This window comes from Loxodonta africana, chromosome 19, assembly GCF_030014295.1.
Source record: "Loxodonta africana isolate mLoxAfr1 chromosome 19, mLoxAfr1.hap2, whole genome shotgun sequence".
Lineage (NCBI taxonomy): Eukaryota > Metazoa > Chordata > Mammalia > Proboscidea > Elephantidae > Loxodonta > Loxodonta africana.
In genome coordinates this window covers 11,300,675-11,319,583 of record NC_087360.1, presented here as the reverse complement: position 1 = coordinate 11,319,583, position 18,909 = coordinate 11,300,675, and the positions used below count along the sequence as shown (strand labels likewise).

Genomic DNA, 18,909 nt, shown 5'->3' with positions numbered 1-18,909 from the left:
GATTTGAACTGCCGACCTTTCGGTTAGCAGCCGAGCTCTTAACAGCTGTGCCACCAGGGCTGCATTGTGAGGACAGGGACTCGATTTTACACTTCTGAGCCAGGACTGGGAACATAGGGAGTTCTGAATTGAACCCAAGACCCAGGCTTGAGGGTGATAGGAGAGAAAATGCTGTGAGGAGGTGGACAGACGGACAGATGCATCACCTTGACCATGGTCCGCTTGTGCCGGATGAAGGTGTGGAGACCCAGCCACCGCAGCTTCATGCAGAGTTCAAACACGACCACCATCAGGGCAAACAGTTCCAGGGTTGCATGGACCTGCAGCCAGGGGGTATGGAGAAGGTCGTCACTGCCGCCCTGCCCACAGCCACATCTCTCTTGACCCCACCCTCTCCCAGGACCTGGACAACTGTCACGGGACTCCTGCCCATGTCCCCCCAGTCCACACACATACCACACACACACACACACACACACACACACCAGTTAGAAAACTAGGCCGTGTGCCCAGATATACATAGTTTTTTTCCGAGAACATCTAAACGCAACTTCAATATTCATGAAACAGACACACTGATCCATACACAGAAGAATTAAGAAGGAGACCAGTTTTAAAAAAAAGATGAGATAAAAATTTATATCTAGCCTTGTTCCAGGAATGATTTCATATCGTTTGCAAAAGACCCATAAAATACACTATCCAAACCAAAAACCAAAGCCGTTGCCACTGAGTCAATTCTGACTCATAGTGACCCTAGGGGATAGGGTAGAACTGCCCTATAGGGTTTCCAAGGCTGTAATCTTTATGCATGCAGATTGCCACATCTTTCTGCCATAGAGCAGCTGGTGGGTTCGCACCACTGACCTCTGGGTAAGCAGCCAAGTGCTTAACTACTGCACCACTAAGGAAGCATGAATTGGGGGCCTAAACTTAAGAGTTTGTGTAAAAACAAAACTGAGTGGAAAAAAACACCAGGATACTTGAGAATCTAAGAGCCCAAGAGAAAACGGCTGTTGAGCAGACAGGGGCCCCAGAAATTCTCCTTGGTCCTCACTTGCTCACTTGCGGAAAAGGACAAGGACACACGAGAGGCCCCGAAACGAGCCCCTTTCTACTTTAGGCCGACTGCAGCTCCCTAGGGGCGGGGGCCTCCTCAGCCGTCCTGTTTGTTCCCTGACCAGCAGGGTGGGCCCCAATAAGGGCCTTAAATTTAAATGAACATCAATGCCTATGTGGTCCTTGCCTCACGGGAACTCACTGTCCTGAAGGCACTTCAAGGCCTCTAGGACCAGATGTGGGAAATCTAATCCAGCCGTGGATGGGGCCTCCTGGAGGAGGGGCAGGAACTGGCAGGGTGAAGGGACAGCGTGAAGGGAGGTGTGGAGAGGAAGGAGAACGGGTCGGTTCAGAATGGCGCTGAGGGTTTTTAGGCATGAAGAGGGAGAAGCTCAGGATGGAAAGTGATTTACTCACGATGGACCTCGGACACCCTCAGACCCCAGGCTAGAAAGAGTGCTTCTCTAACAAGACAGGCACAAGGCAAAAAGAGAGAGGGATCCCACTTCTTCCCTGGCTCCCCACCTCCCACACTCCCCCTGAGAAGAGTGATGAGGGTCGCCTCCACAGACAGCCCTGGCTCACGTGAGTTGATGGGCTGGATGTGAGGACATTGTGGGGCTGTGGCTGCCAGGATACACCCCGCCGCCACTGGTGATCACACCCGATTGCCTTTTCTGTTTCTGCTGAGGTTGGATACAATGGTGTGAGCCTCTCAGGAGGGTGTCCTGGCCACCATGGCCAAGGTGTGGGTGCTGGTCTTAAACGAGGCCAACAGGATGCTGCCCCTCCTTGGAATTGGATAGTGAGCAGAGCCAGAGACAGGCTGGGGTACCTGGGCCAGCTGGCCAGGCCACTGCTGCTCCTGAGGCCTCTACGACCACCCTGTGCCTCTCTGTTTCAAGTCTGTTTGCAGTGCCGCCCTTCCAGAACATCCCCTCTCAGGCTTGAGTAGCCCAAGCCGGTCTCTGCTGCTTGCCCGCCTGCAGGGAGCCCAGGGGCACTCACATAGATGCCAAGCCGGAGCGCGGGGACGGCGGGGGCCTCACATAGGGAGAGCAGCAGCAGGAGCAGGGCAGTCAACAGCTCCATTAGGTAGAAGAGGTGGTTATGTACAAAGAGGTAGGCCGCCAGCGCTTTGGCATCCTTGGGGTGGGTGAAGAACTTGTCATTATTCTCGCCTTCCTGGGAAAACAAGAATCATGTGGGTGAACGGGCCTGGAGATGGCACGGCACCAAAGATGTGCGTATGGTGGGCAGGGGAGGGGAGGAAGGTGGTAAGAGAAGTTCAGGCTGGAGACAGAAGACGACAGGACATCACAACGATCCTCTTCATAGAACTGCCCATCGGTCAACCTCACCCTTAGGGCTGACAGGACTCGGAAGACTCACTGCTTCTTAAAAACCACTCTGAGGAATCAAAGAGCAGAAAGGTCCTGAGGGAAGGTGACAGGAAGGCAGCATGTCTGACCCCCTGAGAGGCCAATTCTCAGTCTCAGAAGTGCCTGGCACAGGGGTCCTGGTGTAAACAGACTTGGGTGGGTCCTGCCTGCCGCATTCCCTCTCCACGTAACATTGAGAAAGTTCCTCCGCCTCTGTGGGCCTCAACTTCTTCAACCATCAAGGGGAAGACACTGGTACCTACTCAGAGGGCTACTGTAAGGATGAAATGGGAAAACAATGACAGACCCTTGAGACAGAGGCAGGCACACAGCAAGCTCCCCACAGATACTAGCTAATTAAAATTGACAGTGAAAGAAAAAAAAAATGAAGCTAATAACCATACCTAGTCAGACCTTTTAAAATCATCAAGCGCTAATACACTCAGCTGCTAACCGATAGGTTGGCGGTTCAGGTCCACCCAGAGGTGCCCTGTAAGAAAGGCCTGGTGATCTACTTCCAATAAACCAGCCATTGAAAACCCTGTGGAGCACAGCTATACTCGGACGCGCGTGGAGTTGCCGTGAGTCAGAATCGAATCGATGGCAACTGGTTTTTTTTGCCCCCAGCGGGGTGTCCGCTCTGGCTTTGCTCAGGCTTTCCAATATCCCACTTCTGACTTGCTGTTACTATCTCTTTGCTATTCTTCCTAATTTCCGAATCTCTGCAGGGCCTTGCAGACCTGCTGAACTCACCCTCAATTCTTGCCCCCGGAATAGTCATAAAACAGTGGCCATCAGGGACTGAGTGATCACCATACACCAGGTGCCTGCTCAGTACTGCCCTGCAGCACTCACTCAGTCCTCACAGCCTTCTGGACAGGTGGGTACTTGCATTATCCCATTCACCAGAGAGCTGAGGAAACCAAGGCACAGAGAACTTCAGTAACAACCTGAGGTTACAGGCTCCAAAGGACTCTACTGCCCTCCTGCTAAGGATGCAGAAATAAATGACACAGCCCAGGAATGCCCACTTGGGGACACCAGCAGGTGACACCCCCAAGGCCACTGCTGAGCCTCTGACAGGCCCTGAGAGGGTCAGCCCAAGGGGGCGGAGGGTTATTTCACTGCATCCCTGGTGTTCGTGGGCACAGGCTAAGTAAGGAGTTTTCCCAACTCGGCAGCATCACTGCCCAGCAGCCAACGCTCAGTACTCACCTGGCTAATGCTTCGCATGCATCACCTTGCTGCAGTGGTTCTCAACTTGGGGGCATCTTGCCCCCCGCTCCGGGGCACATCGTAATGTCTGGAGATATTTTTGGTCGTTATACCTGGGGGTGGTGCTATTGGCATCTAGCGGGTAGGAGCCAGAGACGCTGCAAACATCCTACAATGCACAGGACGGCTCCAGAGTTACCGGGCCAAACTCAAACGTCCTGAAGCTGGGAAACCCTGTCCATTTACTCCTTCACTCACCCTCAGGGTTGAAACTGTTCCTATTGGCTCTGCCTCATAGAAGAGGGAAGCAGGCTTAGAGTTCATGTGCCTGGATCCAGCAACCACGAAGTGGCAGAGCCAGGATGTAAGCCTTGGTCTGTTCACCCAGAGCCCCTTTGAAAGTGTCCAGCTGTCTCCAGAATGCACGCATACCTTCGGCTGCTCTACGATGAGGCCACCCACAGCACCCTCACAAACCCTCACTCCCTGGAAGGCTGAGCTCACACATGCCATGGTGATGCACTCGAGAGTTGCACGCAGGAGCTGAAGGGCCAGGCCAACGAGAGAAGTGTCTCTGGGCCGTGGTGCAGGCCCATCCACGGTGCCCTGGAAAGGGCTCTGGCCTGGTGGGCTCCCATGCTAGCCATGAGGGGCTTCAGCACACCGAGCCTCCGCGCCAATGTCAGGAAGGAGGGGTGTGTACTGTCAGTGCCTCGCCTGGCATGGTGCCGGCTACGCAATAGATGTTTATTAATCACACTAGACCCATTGTCATCGAGTCGACTCTGACTCACGGCAACCCCATGTGTTGCTGTGATTTTCCATAATATTTTCTTGGCTGTACTCTTTATGGAAGCAGATCACCAGGCCTTTCTTCTGTGGCACTGCCGGGTGGATCTGAACCCCTTGTGCCACTCATGGCCTTTGGTGTTTTACACATGTTTGGATGAACCACAGCTGCAAGAGACCACTTCTCCAGGCCCCAGCCCAGCCTGGAAACTGTCCAATAGCTTAGGAGGCTGTGAGCTCAGACTCTGGCTGTGGTTTGCTGGGTTATTCTGAGTGAGTCACTTCTCTGAAGGGGGTATGCTGCTTCCCTCATCAGCAAAAAATAAAGGCAAACCGCAGACCTGACAGGGCAGACTGGGCAGAGGAAACAAGCATCTCGGCAGTCAAGCGAAGGGCCAGTGGCAAGCCTCGCTCACATTACTGTGGTTTGCGCAGAGCCGTGGTTTCCGGCAGCAGCCTTCAGGGTGGGGGGTTGGGGGGGAACACACACAGTGGCCTGGGAACCTTCTGGTTCGAATTACTAAGAAAAGCAATTTCTTCTAGCCCATAGCCAGGAATGAAGGTCCAGCTTGAGGCAATCCCTGACACGGGAGGTGGAGGGCTCGGATTTTAACTACAGGACTTGGAATTGCCGCAGAGCAGCGGTGACGAGGTCTCCACCGATGAGAACAGAGTGAAATATTGACCATGTCACCGGACTCTGAGCCAAGACCCCAAAGGAGAACACGAGCCTTGTTTCCTGGTTGCAGATCACCAACTAGGTCAGGAAAATAAGAACACAGGCCAGGGGTACGTGACTTCCAGGCCTCGCTCTCTGCTCCCTGGGGTGGGACTCAGTGCAGAAAACAAGGCTGTCTCAGGGCGCTAGGCTCCCGAGGGTGAGCGAGCTAACAGCGACAATCTGGGAGGAGAGGAAGATGCGGGCTCCAGTTAGCCTCAGAGCAGCGAGCAGCCATTTAGCCAAGCACACCCACAACCTGGTGCAGGGGCTGAGCTACGGCTCAGCTATTAAGCACCAGAAGGAAGAGGCCATCTCGGCACCAGCTAAAGACATCCTCCAGAAACAGCCACAGATTCCCCTTCAGAGCGGCCTGAGGTTGGCTTGGTTTTTATTTTTATTTTTTACAAAATGATGCAAAGGTTTTGGTAAAATAACTCAAATAGTGCACGGGATGAAAAGGGAGTCAAATGACTCAAAATCCCATCAGCCAGAGATGATCAGCGGTAATAGATACACGCAAACACCTACACATACGTGTGCATGTAGCAATGTGTGCATACATTTTATTTAAAAATGATCACACGACACCTGACACTCAGGAACCTCCTTTCCCCACCCACGGGCGCTGAGAACGGGCAGGCCCTGACCAGGTGATACTCACCTGGAGGTAGATGGCTGCTTCTTGATAATTCATTTCCCAGTTGTGTCTGGTGGGGCTTGGGGGGAAACTCTCACCCCCAGAGCTCAGGCTGGGGTCCCGGGAGTCGTCGATGGCATAGCTGCTTCCGTCTGCATTGAAGGAGAGAGAGAGTCACTTACAAACCGGGCTTTAGAGAAAAAAAGGCACCATTCACCAGAAATAAAGTCTGGCGGTCACCTTGTATGCTCACACATCTATCCTATTATACACAGGTCAGATGCCAAGAACTACTACGGTCAGTTGAGAAATTTTTAAAAAGCAAGTGCAAAAGATCACATAGAGTACGCTACCTTTTGCGTAAAAGAAAAAAAAGAAGAAACAAGAAATTATACACATATCTAGTTATCGTTATAAAAAGAAATACCCAAACCCGTTGCCATCGAGTTGATTCCAATTCATAGCAACCTAAGAGGACAGAGTAGAACTGCCCCATAGGGTTTCCAAGGAGCAGCTCATAGATTCAAATTGCTGACCTTTTGGTTAGCAGCCAAGCTCTTAACCACTGCACCACCAAGGCTTCAAACAAACAAACAAAAAATACAGGAAAAATATATCAGAACTCAGTGAAACTTGTAGGGGGAACAGGGTAGGAGTGGATACTTTTGACTTTTGGAAGCACGTTAATATTCTACTGAGTTCTGAGTTCAAAAATAAAAATGGATGGATTTGCTCCCTGGCACAGGGTCATTGGGTATTTTCCCTCCGAGCCTTCTTCTTCCAGTGACCCTGCCCCATTTGCCTTGGTGGAACCACCTCTCCTCTGCTCCAGGTTGCCTGGCTCTTCTTGCCTCCATCCCTGGTTTCTGTATGTGGTCAGGCCTGGCAATCAGCATCCTCAGCAACCCTGAGCACAGTGATTGGTTCAGGCCTGGGCACTGGCTCAAGCCCAGCCAATGAGGGCTCAACCTGGAATTTTTTCCGGACTAATCAGAAAGGAAGGAGCCCTGGTGGGGCAAATGGTTAAGCGCTCAGCTGCTAACTGAAAGGGGGGCAGCTGGAGCCCACCAGCGGCTCCGCAGGAGAAAAGACCTGGTGATCTGCTTCCCTAAAGATTACAGCCTAGGAAACCCTACGGGGCAGTTCTACTGTCACATGTGGTCGCTAGGAGTCAGAATTGACTCAATGGCACCCAATAACAATTAGGAAGGAGGGGCTCTTTCTCTGTTGCTGGCGGCTGCCACCACGTGGGGAGAGCCAGCCTGAGAAGGAAGCCAGAAAGAAGAGAACAAAACTGAGAGAGAAATACCTACTCCTGAAAACAACAATTGCATACCTGGCATCTGGCTATGCCTGAACTCCATCCCTGAACTTTTCCAAAATCTGCACCAATCAAGACGCTTTTTACTTAGGCCCACCTGAGCTGGGTTGGTCATGACAATCAAGGGTCTCCACTGATACACATGATAAACAGTGGTACCAAGGAACGATTCTCAACTCGCTAATTTATTGGGAAGGTGTGAATCTAAGATTAAAATCTGGTTCTCCCCACAACGCAGCCACTAAGTGATCTACCTGCACGAAGATGAAGAATTACAGGTTTGGGTAATGAGATTTGCATAGCTAGCAGGAAGCAAATATAAGGCTCAGCAGGAAACAGGAAGAGGAATGGGGAACTAGTAGGGTTCATAGGGCCGTTGGGTCACAATGGGGTCTCCTGATCTCAAACAGCCAGGTCAGGCCCTCCCACCTGCAAAGCTCTTCCCAGTTTTGTTTCGTTTTTTTTTAACAGTTTATTTAAGGTATAAAACCCATTGCTGTCAAATCAATTTCAACTCGTAGAGACACTACAGGACAGAGTAAAACTGCCCCATAGGGTTTCCAAGGCTGTAATCTTTATGGAAGGAGACCACTACATTTTCCTCCTGCAGAGCGGGCTGCTGGGTTCAAACTGCTGACCTTTCAGTTAGCAGTCAAGCTCTTTAACCACTGTGCCACCAAACCAAAAATCCACTGCTGTCAAGTCATTCCAACTCACAGCGACCCTGTAGGGCAGAGTAGAACTGCCTCATAGGGTTTCCAAGGAGCGGCTGGTGGATTCAAACTGCCAATCTTTTGGTTAGCAACTGAGCTCTTAACCACCGTGCCACCAGGGCTCCTTAATTGAGATATAAGCAGCATACAATAAACTGCACATATTTCAAGTACACAGCTTGGTAAGTTGTGACATATACATGGACCCGTGGAACCATCACCATAATAAATAAGTATATCCATCACCCCCAAAAGTTCCCTTGTTTCCCTTTTGTCTCCCCTCCCCCCCCCACACACCCCCGGCAACCAATGATCTGCTTTCTGTCACTACAGATGAGTCAATAGTTTTTAGAGTTTTATATGAATGAAATGATACAGTACGTACTCTTTTTGCTTGGCTTTTTTCATTCAGCAAATTATTTTTAATTTCATCATGTTATATAGTGTAGCAATTCATTGTGCTGTACTGCTGAGTAGTTGTTACAGATTGAATTGTGTCCCCCCAAAATGTGTGTCAACTTGGCTGGGCCATAATTTTCACTATTGTGTGACTGTCCACCACGTTGTCATCTGACGTAATGAAGCAGGGCTCAATCTACAGGATTAGGTTGTGTCTTAAACCAATCTCTTTTGAGATATAAAAGTGAGAAATGAGAAGAGAGACAGGGGGACCTCATACCGCCAAGAAACAAGAGCCAGGAGAATAGCGTGTTCTTTGGGCCTGGGGTCCCTGCATTGAGAAGCTCCTAGTCCAGGGGAAGATTGATGACAAGGACCTTCCTCCAGAGCCGACAGAGAGAGAAAGCCTTCCCCTGGAGCTGACACCCTGAATTCAGACTTACAGCCTACTAGACAGTGACAGAATACATTTCTCATTGTTAAAGCCATCCACTTGTGGTATTTCTGTTATAGCAGCACTAGATGACTAAGACAGTGGTGTTCCATTATATGGATGTACCACAGTTCGCTTATCCATCTCCCGTTGATGGACATTTAGGCTGTTCCCAGTTGAGGGCTATTTCAAAGACAGCTGCTATGAACACTCATGTGGAGGCCTTTGTGTGCACATATATTTTCATTTCTCTTGGGCAGATAAAAAAACAAAACAAAACAAAAAAACCTGTTGCCATTGAGTCAATTCCGACTCATAGCAACCCTACAGGACAGAGTAGAACTGCCCCACCGTATTTCCAAGGAGTGACTGGTGATTTGAACTGCCGATCTTCTGGTTAGCAGCCTAGCTCTTAACCACTGTGCCACCAGGGCTCCCTTGGGTAAGTAAGTAGGGGTGAAACAGCTTGGTCATACAGGAAGTGTGTCTTTAACCTTTTAAGAGGCTGCTTACAACACTACCATGTCTCGATTCCTGCGGCTGTGTAAGTCTGGAAGATCAGGTAGTGTAGTTCTCTGACCTGTTCGTGCCTTTCAAAGACGAGTTCTCTGCCCAGTGCCAACAGAGCAGCCTCTCCCAATTCTGCTCCCAGCGCCTGTTTGTGAAAGAACTAAGCCTCACGCGGAGACAGGAGAAGGTCAAACCATCTTCTTCAATCTGCTCCCGTGAACTAGGGAGGCACCAGCCAAAGTGCAGCTCCTGAGTAAGGAGAGCCTTGGGCAGGTGGCTGGAGAGGACCGTACCCTCGTGTGCCCGTGCCCTGTCCTCCTCGACCTTCACACACCACTGCAGGCACCAGATCTGGCTACACAGCAGAGTCCTAGGTCAAATAAATAACCACTGACAGAGCGGCTGGGGTGCTGGCGTGGGCACAGATGGCAGCAGACATTAGCGCCACATTCCCACCCTGCATTAAACAGCGAAGTGTCTGTCTGAGGCCCCCCGCCTGGGAGACACCCCATCTGAGCCTGCCTGCCCCTTCCACTTCCTGGGGATCTCAGCAGATTGATCTCAGCATCTTCTTCCCCCCCCCCCCATTAGCTCTCTCAGCCCATCCCTGGCGGCGAGAAGGCACCTGGCCCTCCTCAACGTCCCCCCTTTGCCCCCTCACCACCCACATCCTTAAGCACCACTGGACCAGATGGTCTAAAGCACCATGTGGTGTCCTTTAGTGTCCTGGTACAGGTCAGAGACATCCATCCCCTCTTCCCTGGCACACAACCCCCTGGAAGCCACAAACAATAGTTCTGCCCAGCTTCTGAAATCCGTGAGGACCACGGGGACAGGGGGAAGGACCACCTTGTGAGGACTGCCCTCAGAGACAGAAACCTTGATACCATCTGCTTCACTCCTCAAGGCCCGGAAGTCACCAGGTTTGGGAGGGCCTGTTCTCTCAAACCCACCTCCACACCCATCTGCCTTCTTTTGGGCCTCCTTGTTTTCTACCTACAAGATGGCTCCAGGCTTCAGGCTGGTTCTTGCTGCCAGGCCTTTACCGACCACCCAGCCCCGAGCATTTGCTGCGGGGGAACTCTGTGAAGCACAACTCTGATCAGGTCACCTTGCTGCTTCCAACCGTCCAGTGGATCGCCCTGAGTCAGATTTGGACTCCTTAACAAGGCAAGCAAACTCCAAACCTTCACCCTGGTCCATATAGGATGGTTGCTACCGAGCACTGACAATGCCCAGAGACAGATGGCGCCCTCTGTGGCAATGAACATCATGCCCAAAGACAAATGTGCCCTCCAGGGCTGCAGCTGACACCTGGCAGGCAGGTAAGAGTGGACATGCTGCAGATGAGGTTAGGGGTGGACGTCACAGCGAGGACGGCGTCTGCCACAGCGAGGACGGTGTCTGCTAGACCCACAGAGAGACTTCCTGACAAGCAGAGCTACCCAACGACGGACTGGACAGAATGGGTTTACCTCTGGTCTCCGGGGGCACATGTCTGCTGAGGCAGCAAGCACACATTGCTGGGACCCTCAAGAAGAGGCTCCATGGCCATTATGGGGATGTTTCCAGAAAGGAGGTTCACACGGCAAGTGCGGAGTTGGACTAGCTGCCCTTCTAATTTGAAGCATCTATGCGTCTGCAGGTGAGCAGAGGCTGCGAAGGGGGCCGGGCTGGAGGACACAGATAGCCTTAACAACGATGCCGAATCCATGGCTGCCCTTGTGGGCCAGCAGGGCCCACTCCACAAAGGCCCCGGTGCCCAGATCTTGCTGGTTACTAAAAGGCGTCTGCAGGCACTGTCTGCGGCACCGTGTGGAGAAGACAAAGGCCATCTCCTCAGCACACACTTTCCTCCCACCCCAGGTAACTGCAGTCCCACAAATCTATTCCGCCCAAACCGTAGCAACTCACTTATGATGAAAGTACAAACACAAATGGTATGACACACTCTGTGTGCCAGGCACGTGGTTGTTGGCTGCCATCGAGTTGGCCCCCATCTCCCGGGGACTGCATGCACAACGGAATGAAACACTGCCCGATCCCATGCCACCCCCATGATCAGTTGAGGATAGGACCACAGGGTTTTCATTGGCTGATTTTCAGAAGCAGACCACCAGGCCCTTCTTCCTAGTCTGTCTTAGTCTGGAAGCTCCACTGAAACCTGTTCAGCATCCTAGCAACACACAAGCCTCAACTGACAGATGGGTGGTGACTGCGCATGTGGTGTGGTGGCCAGGAATTGAACCCAGGTCTCTCACGTGGAAAAGTGAAAATTATACCACTGAACCACAGCTGCCCCCTAGGTGCCAGGCACGTGTATACATATATGTGTAAAATTCCATCCTGACAACAACCCTGTGAGGTCTGGTTATTCCTCATTTTACAGTTGAGGGATGGAAGCACAGTGAGATCTGTGAGCCTGCCCAGGTCACAGGTTTAGAAAGTGATGGAGCCAGGGAAAGGACCAAATCTGTGCTGTGAACCACAATGCTAAGCCTCAAAGCAGTGTCACTCCATGGTGGGCACAGCGGGACGGGCCAAGGACAGCACGTCACCGTCCATGGTGGGATACATAAGGGAATTACAGTTGGTGTTTAGGAACTAGCAAGGAGTGCTGCTGGCATGGTGGGTTAAGCACTCAGCTGCTAATCGAAAGGCGGGCGGTACCAACCTACCAGCCGCTCCGTGGCAGAGAGATGTGGCAGTCTGCTTCTGGAAAGCTGACATTACAGCCTTAGGAACCCTGTGAGATAACCCTATAGGGTTGCTGAGTCAGAGCTGACTCGACGGCAATGGGTTGGACTTTATAGTAATTGGCGTTAACGCAGCATTTCCTTTTACTGGTACAGGCAGTCCCCAGGTCATGAATGTCCAACTTACGTACAGCCCGTAGTTACAAACCAACCCCTGTAAAGCCTCTTTTATTAAAAATTTGAGGCACATACGCCATGGTTCGTAATAACAAAACGGGAGCTACTTTGCGACTCACATCGAAACATTATTATTATGTTAAAGATGTGTTAATGTATCTGGAAGTATTTCTTTAATGTTTTTTATGCATAGAAAGGTATACTATATCCTATGACAAACATTTGCCTCAGTGACATTAGATATGAACCGTACCTAACCATTTCAACTTACGTATAAATTCAACTTACAGGCAGATTTAGGAACGAAACTTGTGTGTAATTCAGGGACTGCCCATAATTCATTTTTACTGTATTTTGTGAAAGCACAGGTCCTCTAGCAGACGAAGGCCGAGAAACACTGCTATAGAGCTTTCCTGCTCGGTTTTGGGGTACTTTCAGCAGCTGGTCCTAGAAACAATGGCTATCGGCTCTGGAATGGATCGTACAGACCATTTAATTCAATGCTCACATTTTAGAGTTGGGGAAATAGACCCAGGGAGGCCTGGGCTCTAGACCTAGCTTTGTACCCAGCTGCCCCTGTTACACGGGCCTCCTGGCTTCCAGCCTGGAGCTCCCCCAAGACAAACATTTACCGTTTATCCATCACTGCAGAAATGTTGGGGGTGGTCTCTGTGAGACAAGTTTAGCATCTGTGACCAAAAAACAAAAATGACAATCTGTCCTTGTACAGGCTGTCATTCCCATTAGCCGGAGCCATGAGGGACTGGGGGATAGGCAAGAGGCTGCGGTGGGGTGGCTGCTGGGGGTGTATTTTCCCTGACCTACAGTCACGGAGTGCAACGGCTGCATCGACAGAGGATCCTGGGGCAGGGAGGGTCCTGGGACATTAGGTGGCTCATTCCACGCAGGACTGTGCACAATGACACTGGTTACACAGAGACCATAAGGTCCCACCTGTTGCTGGCTCCACCATGACTGCCATGACCCTTCGCAAACCATCCCTCCCCTGGACTTTGCAATCCCTTCCCCGATGCATCCTCTACTCCCTGCTCCCTGTCCTGCCCCTCTATGATCTAGTCTCTACACTGTCCGAGAATTCCTGTTTCATCCTTGTTGTTTAAGTAAATGCTTTAGTAACTCATCAGATTACAGTGATCCTTGAAAACCCTGAAGTGGAGCATATCATTCCTCTGCCCCAAACTGTATGTTATGGATTGAACTGTGTCTCCCCCCATCCCCTCGCAATATGCATTGTAAATCCTAACCTCTATACTGCTTATAATCCCACTTGGGAATGGGTTTTCTTTGTTATGTTAATAGGGCAGTATTTTTGTAGGGTGTGCCTTGAGTCAATCTCTTCTGAGATATGAAAGAGCAGACTGAGCAAGCAGGCAAAAAGCAGAGATGAGAGAGGACAGATAGATGCCATGCCACACAGAGACTGCCAAAGAACCAAAGAAAAGAAGCTGAAAGAGACAAGGACCGTCCCTGAGAGCAGAGAGAGAAAGCCTTCCCTTACTGCCGGCACACCCTGAATTCGGACTTCCAGCCTCCTAAGCTGTGAGAAAATAAATTCTGTTTGTTAAAGCTGCCCACTTGTGGCATTGCTGTTATAGCAGCACTAGATAACTAAGACACTGTGCCACAGCGATCCGTCTCCCTGAGAAAACACCAACATCCTGCCTGTGGATTTAAAGGTCTTGTGAAATCTGTCCCCACAACCTCTGTCATCCCCTTGCCCCACTCAGCCCCTCGCTCCTGCCCCACTGGCCTCCTTGTCATCCTGGAACAGACTTGGAGCATTCTGCCTGCGGGCCTTTGCACATCTGGTTCCCTCTGCCCTCTCCGGATTTTTAAATGGCTGGCTTCCTCACATCTTTTAGTTCTCTGCCAAACATCCTCTTACCAGAGGCCGTCCTTGACCCCTATAAAGCTACCCTGTCACTCTCGCCCCCTCCCGCTGCTCTACATTCCTCAAGGGGTTGTATTACTGCCTGCTGGGGCATTTGTTGACTTGGTGGCTGTGCCCTGAATGTCAGCTCCATAAGGGCGGGACTCTTGCTCCCTGCTGCACCCCTAGGGCCCAGAACTGCCTGGTACCGGCTAAGTGCTCAGTAAATACATCCGAAGCCAACTGCAATATAAGATCTCGCCCTGAAGATTCTGCACGGTGCATTTAAAGGAGGCCAGTGAGTTGGAGGGCAGACAGTGAGAGCCAAGGCAGGGCTGGGGGTCTCGGGGGAGGGTACAGACAACCTCGGAGTCAGCGGGGAGCACCCCAAGGTGTTAAGAAGGGGCATGACATGATTTCCAGGTGTTTTTCAAAGATCATTCCTTTAAGGAGTTGCTGAACAGTGTCTATTTTGTATAAAAGTAATTCAGGGCAGAACCTTGAAAAGAAAAGAAAGGTAAAATATTACTTAAAATGCTGAGGGGAAAGAATGGAGACTTCTCCCCTCCCAGGGTGGACTTTGTTCAGTGTATCTAACCATTCAATCCTAGGCTTTCTCAGAAAACAAAACTTGGCTTGCGGACAAGGTCCAAAAAGGCAAAATGCAAGAGGCTGTTTGTGGTTTTTATGGGGGGCGGGGTGCTGAAAGGCCAGAGGTGACGCGGGCCTCTGAGGGGCTTTTCAAGAAACCCACAGGTAATTTCAAAGAGCCTCCTTTGTGCCCAGCCCACATGGCTGGGCAGCACATTTGGGGATTATACAAAGGGTGCAAATCAAACGCAGGGAGCCTCGGTGCCGCCCCATTTCTTCTATAGATAACCTCGAGAGGCAGGCAGCAGCTGCCGGGCTAGCCAAGCCTCAGAGCACTTCAGTCCTCAGCCAGAGGCGGGTGGTGGCGCCTCACGGCTTCTCAGTCCCTGCCCTGTCTTCCCGGGCTGGAGAAATGGCCACAGAAGCCATGGAAATGCTCCAAGTCCACGTATTGTTCTGGTAGAAGGTCTGCTCAAAGGCTTAGCGGCTTCCCAAATGAAAGGACAATTCAGTCCGAAAATGCTCCAAGTCCACGTATTGTTCTGGTAGAAGGTCTGCTCAAAGGCTTAGCGGCTTCCCAAATGAAAGGACAATTCAGTCCGCTAAGAAGGGAAGGCAGGAGGGGGAGAGGGAGGTCAGAGGTAAGAGGGTCCAGGTGGAGAGCAAGTCCGTGGGAGACCAAGTACAGACCATACGCTCAGGTAAAGTAGTACCTGGCGGGGAGGGGAGCCTGTTTGCTGGGGGACCAGTTCCAGGGGCCCGACCTCCTCAGAATGAGCTCCACAGAGCCGGACATGGCTGGTCACCGCTGGATGCAGAGCCCAGAGGATGGTCAGTACCCACCTTCCTGTCTAGGCTCCTGTACCACACCTGCTCCTCTGCCCAGGGACCTCTGCCTGGGGAGGCTCAGAACCCAGAGGCTGTCAGCATCCCCCTGCCCAGACACTGGTGTGCTGCCCTGGTCAGCTCCTGCCCACTTCCCACGAGAAACACCAGCTCCTACATGTCTACGTGGATGACTGTGCTCATGTCATTCAGGGTGTCCTCCACACAGGAAGATCCCCCAGCACAGAGAGGTTAGATCGGCCCCATACACCGCTCCCAAGGCCCGAGCCTACCCTCTGATTTGGGAGTATAAGCAACTGCCGACTTGGGGGCCACACTCCCCCAGTGTGGGGCGGGCTGCTCCCCGCACACTGGGAGGGCAAGGATGGAGTCATACCGCATGGGCCCAGCTTGCCGAGACCGGACGAGCTCACCACGGGGCTGTCAGGGAACAGGCCTGCCACAGCCTCCTCCAAGAAGATGCTGGCAGGCCCTTGCCTCTTCATTCCCACCTTTGCCGGGAGGCAGCTGGGCTGGAGACTTGGGAGGGAAGTAGAGAGAAAGGAAAGCAGCCCCAGAGAAAAGCAGCAGAAGCCATCTACCCTGGCTCTCACGGCAAGGGAGCGTCTTCCCTTGTGGGGGGTTTAAAAAGTGCCGGAGGAGGCTGACCAGGAACAATCTTGGCAACCAGGACGATCCCATTCTGCGCCTCAAGGGGAAGTTCCACGAATTGAAACATTTTGTTCTGTGCTCCTGGGCTCCTGCTGCCCCGGGCAGACAGCTCTCATGCGAAAACCGGACAGAGAGGACAGACCGGCTGTTTCAGGCCTGTGGACTTTTGCCACTAGAGATTTATGCCCCTAACTACCCTCCCTGGATCGTGGCCACCCGCCCAGAGAGGTGAACATAAAAGCACTCAGAGGAGGAGGGGAAGGAGCGGAAAGAAACTGCTGAACTGACAGGGATTAGGATACAACAAAGAAAAGGTTGTGACTCCAAGTGCACCCAAGTCCTCAGTGCAGAGAACAGGCAGCCGAAGCTGGATGACCTGTTTGCACAGATGGTAACGCTTCCGCCACGCTGACGTAACTGGGCCCAGGCGCTCCCTGCAAAACAGCTGGCTGCTTTGCATGCAGCCTCCGAAATGACCCTGCGGGGACTCCAAGGTTTCCGTTCGCTGGAGCACTGCCTGCAGCAGCGTCCTGGTGGTGCCGGTTAATAGAAACAGTCTCCATATGCCGGCCATAAAGCTGTGCAAGGGAGGAGAGCGAGTGCCCAGGAGGGGGGCTCCGAGGCAGCCCACGTCCAGCCCGCCCAGGGTCGGGCTCGGGCTGGTGGACCGCCGGGAGTTCGTTTGGGGTGTGGGGCCAGAAGTTGCTTTGGATCCGAGGCCTATGAGCTCCTGCAGGAGGTGGCTCTGATCAGAGAGAATATAAAGGAGCGACTGTTCTTGGGTTTATACTGAGGGCCACACTCCCTTTCAACACTCACTCTTTTTCATTCTTATTTTCTTACGTGTGCATAGCCCCACGCATTGTCAAACACACACACGTACACATGCACGTATGCACGTGCACATACACCCATGCATACGCATACACACAAACACAGATCCATGTGTGTACACACATGCACACGCGTTCACACACAGACACATGCACACACACACCCCTGCACATCCTCTGCAGCCCTGGACACCTGGGTCCACTTCCAGTTGTGCCCTGCCCCCAGCGCCCGGTCTACAATCTTAATCCCCAGAGCCTCAGTTTCTTCATCCATGAACTGGGATCGCTGCCAAGTGTGCTCCAGGCTGTCAGAGAAACAAATGCGAATACCCACAGAGCACCCCGCACCCCCCGGAACCAGTGCTTGCCAGGATGACAACGAGCCATCGCCCAGCCGTTTGCCAGTTGTCGTGGAGAGCCCCGCTCCATCGGAAAAGGCTCAGCGAGGACAGGAAAATGAGCCAACGCAACACCACTGGCTTTTGCAGGCACAGTGTCTCGGCAGTGCTTCTGCACTGGCTGGCTCTTTAAAGGCCCAGGATAAAAATCGGGCGTAAGATATGACACTGGAAGACAGCAGAGGGCACGTGAACCCCTGCTTGGACCTTCTCTTTCTGATAAGTGGCTGCAAGAGGGCATGGGAAGTAGACCCACGGTATCAGTGCCTGTTCATAAAGGCTCCAAACCAGGGCAGAGCCCCTGGCACACACACCCACCCCGACAAAGGCCAAAATGGGCACAGAGCCCTCCCAGTTGAATTGCTGGCCTCAAGCCCAAAACCTGTCCTGCCAAAGGCTTAAGCCTGACAAGGAAAGGAAAAATGGAAGGCTCAACCAGGTCAAGCACTGTTTTAGAAAGAAGGGCTCTGATTTCTGCCTGTGCCACCTCCAACTTTGTTTCTGGCCAGTTGACAGGGACCTAATGGCCAAATCCAGGGGATTCCCTATAGATAATGAGGTTAGCCCTGGAAAGGGAAGGAGGGAGGAGAGCAATGCTTCAAGAAGAGCTGTGGCAAGGCAGGAGGGGTGAAGGTCGGAAACAAAAGGCTCTCGGGAGGCAGAGGCAGAAGAGAACAGACAAGGGGAAAGAGGCCAAGAGAACGATCGCATCTTAGTAACTGGGGTAATGATTACTGCTCAGCCCTAGATGCCCGCCACCAAACTGGCTACCCAGGAACGCACCAGAGGGCAGCCTCACGCTGCAAAACTCACCTCGAGAGCAACTCTCTAGCCTTAATAAATAATCATGGCTGCAGTTTGGGGAAGAAAAAGGGAGGGTGGACTTTAAAGGGGCTGCCCTGTAAAGACAGCCTCTTTAACAAATGGTGCTGGCATAACTGGCTATCCAGCTATAAAAAAATGAAACAAGACCCATTCCTCACACCATGCACAAAAATTAGCCCAAAATGGATCAAAGACCTAAATATAAAATCTAAAACGATAAAGATCATGGAAGAAAAAATAGGGGCAATGCTAGGAGCCCTAATACATGGTATAAACAGAATACGAAACATAACTAACAACCCACAAACACCAGAAAAGAAACAAGATAACTGGGAGTTCCTAAAAAATCAAACACTTATACTCATCAAAAGATTTCACCAAAAGAGTAAAAAGACAAGCTATAAATTGGAAAAAAAATTTTTGACTATGACATATCCAATCAGGGTCTAATCTCTAAAATCTACAAGATACTGCAAAGCCTCAACAACAAAAAGACAAATAACCCAATTAAAAAATGGGCAAAGGATATGAACAGGCACTTCACCAAAGAAGACATTCAGGTAGCTAACACATACATTAGAAAATGCTCACGATCATTAGCCATTAGAGAAATGCAAATCAAAACTACAATGAGATACCATCTCACCCCAACAAGGCTGGCATTCATCAAAAAAACACAAAATAATAAATGTTGGAGAGGTTGTGGAGAGACTGGAACACTTATACACTGCTGGTGGGGTTGTAAAATGGTACAATCACTCTGGAAATCAATTTGGCACTTCCTTAAAAAGCTAGAAATAGAATATCACACAATCCAGCAGT

At 51.4% G+C, this 18,909-nt stretch overlaps 1 protein-coding gene across 8 annotated transcripts in view; it reads right to left on the bottom strand.

Annotated features, from left to right (window-relative positions):
- TPCN1 (two pore segment channel 1) overlaps positions 1-18,909 on the bottom strand; it is a 63,150-nt gene that overhangs the window by 22,310 nt on the left and 21,931 nt on the right. For 7 of the 8 annotated variants that reach the window (XM_064272243.1, XM_023559482.2, XM_010598956.3 and 4 more), the window contains exons 3-5: positions 5,828-5,955; positions 2,068-2,244; positions 207-320 (exon numbers count right to left, since the gene is read on the bottom strand). In XM_064272243.1, coding sequence (XP_064128313.1) covers positions 207-320; positions 2,068-2,244; positions 5,828-5,955 — 419 coding nt within the window. The remainder of the gene's footprint in view (positions 1-206; positions 321-2,067; positions 2,245-5,827; positions 5,956-18,909) is intronic. The other variant, XM_023559486.2, reaches the window with a different exon arrangement.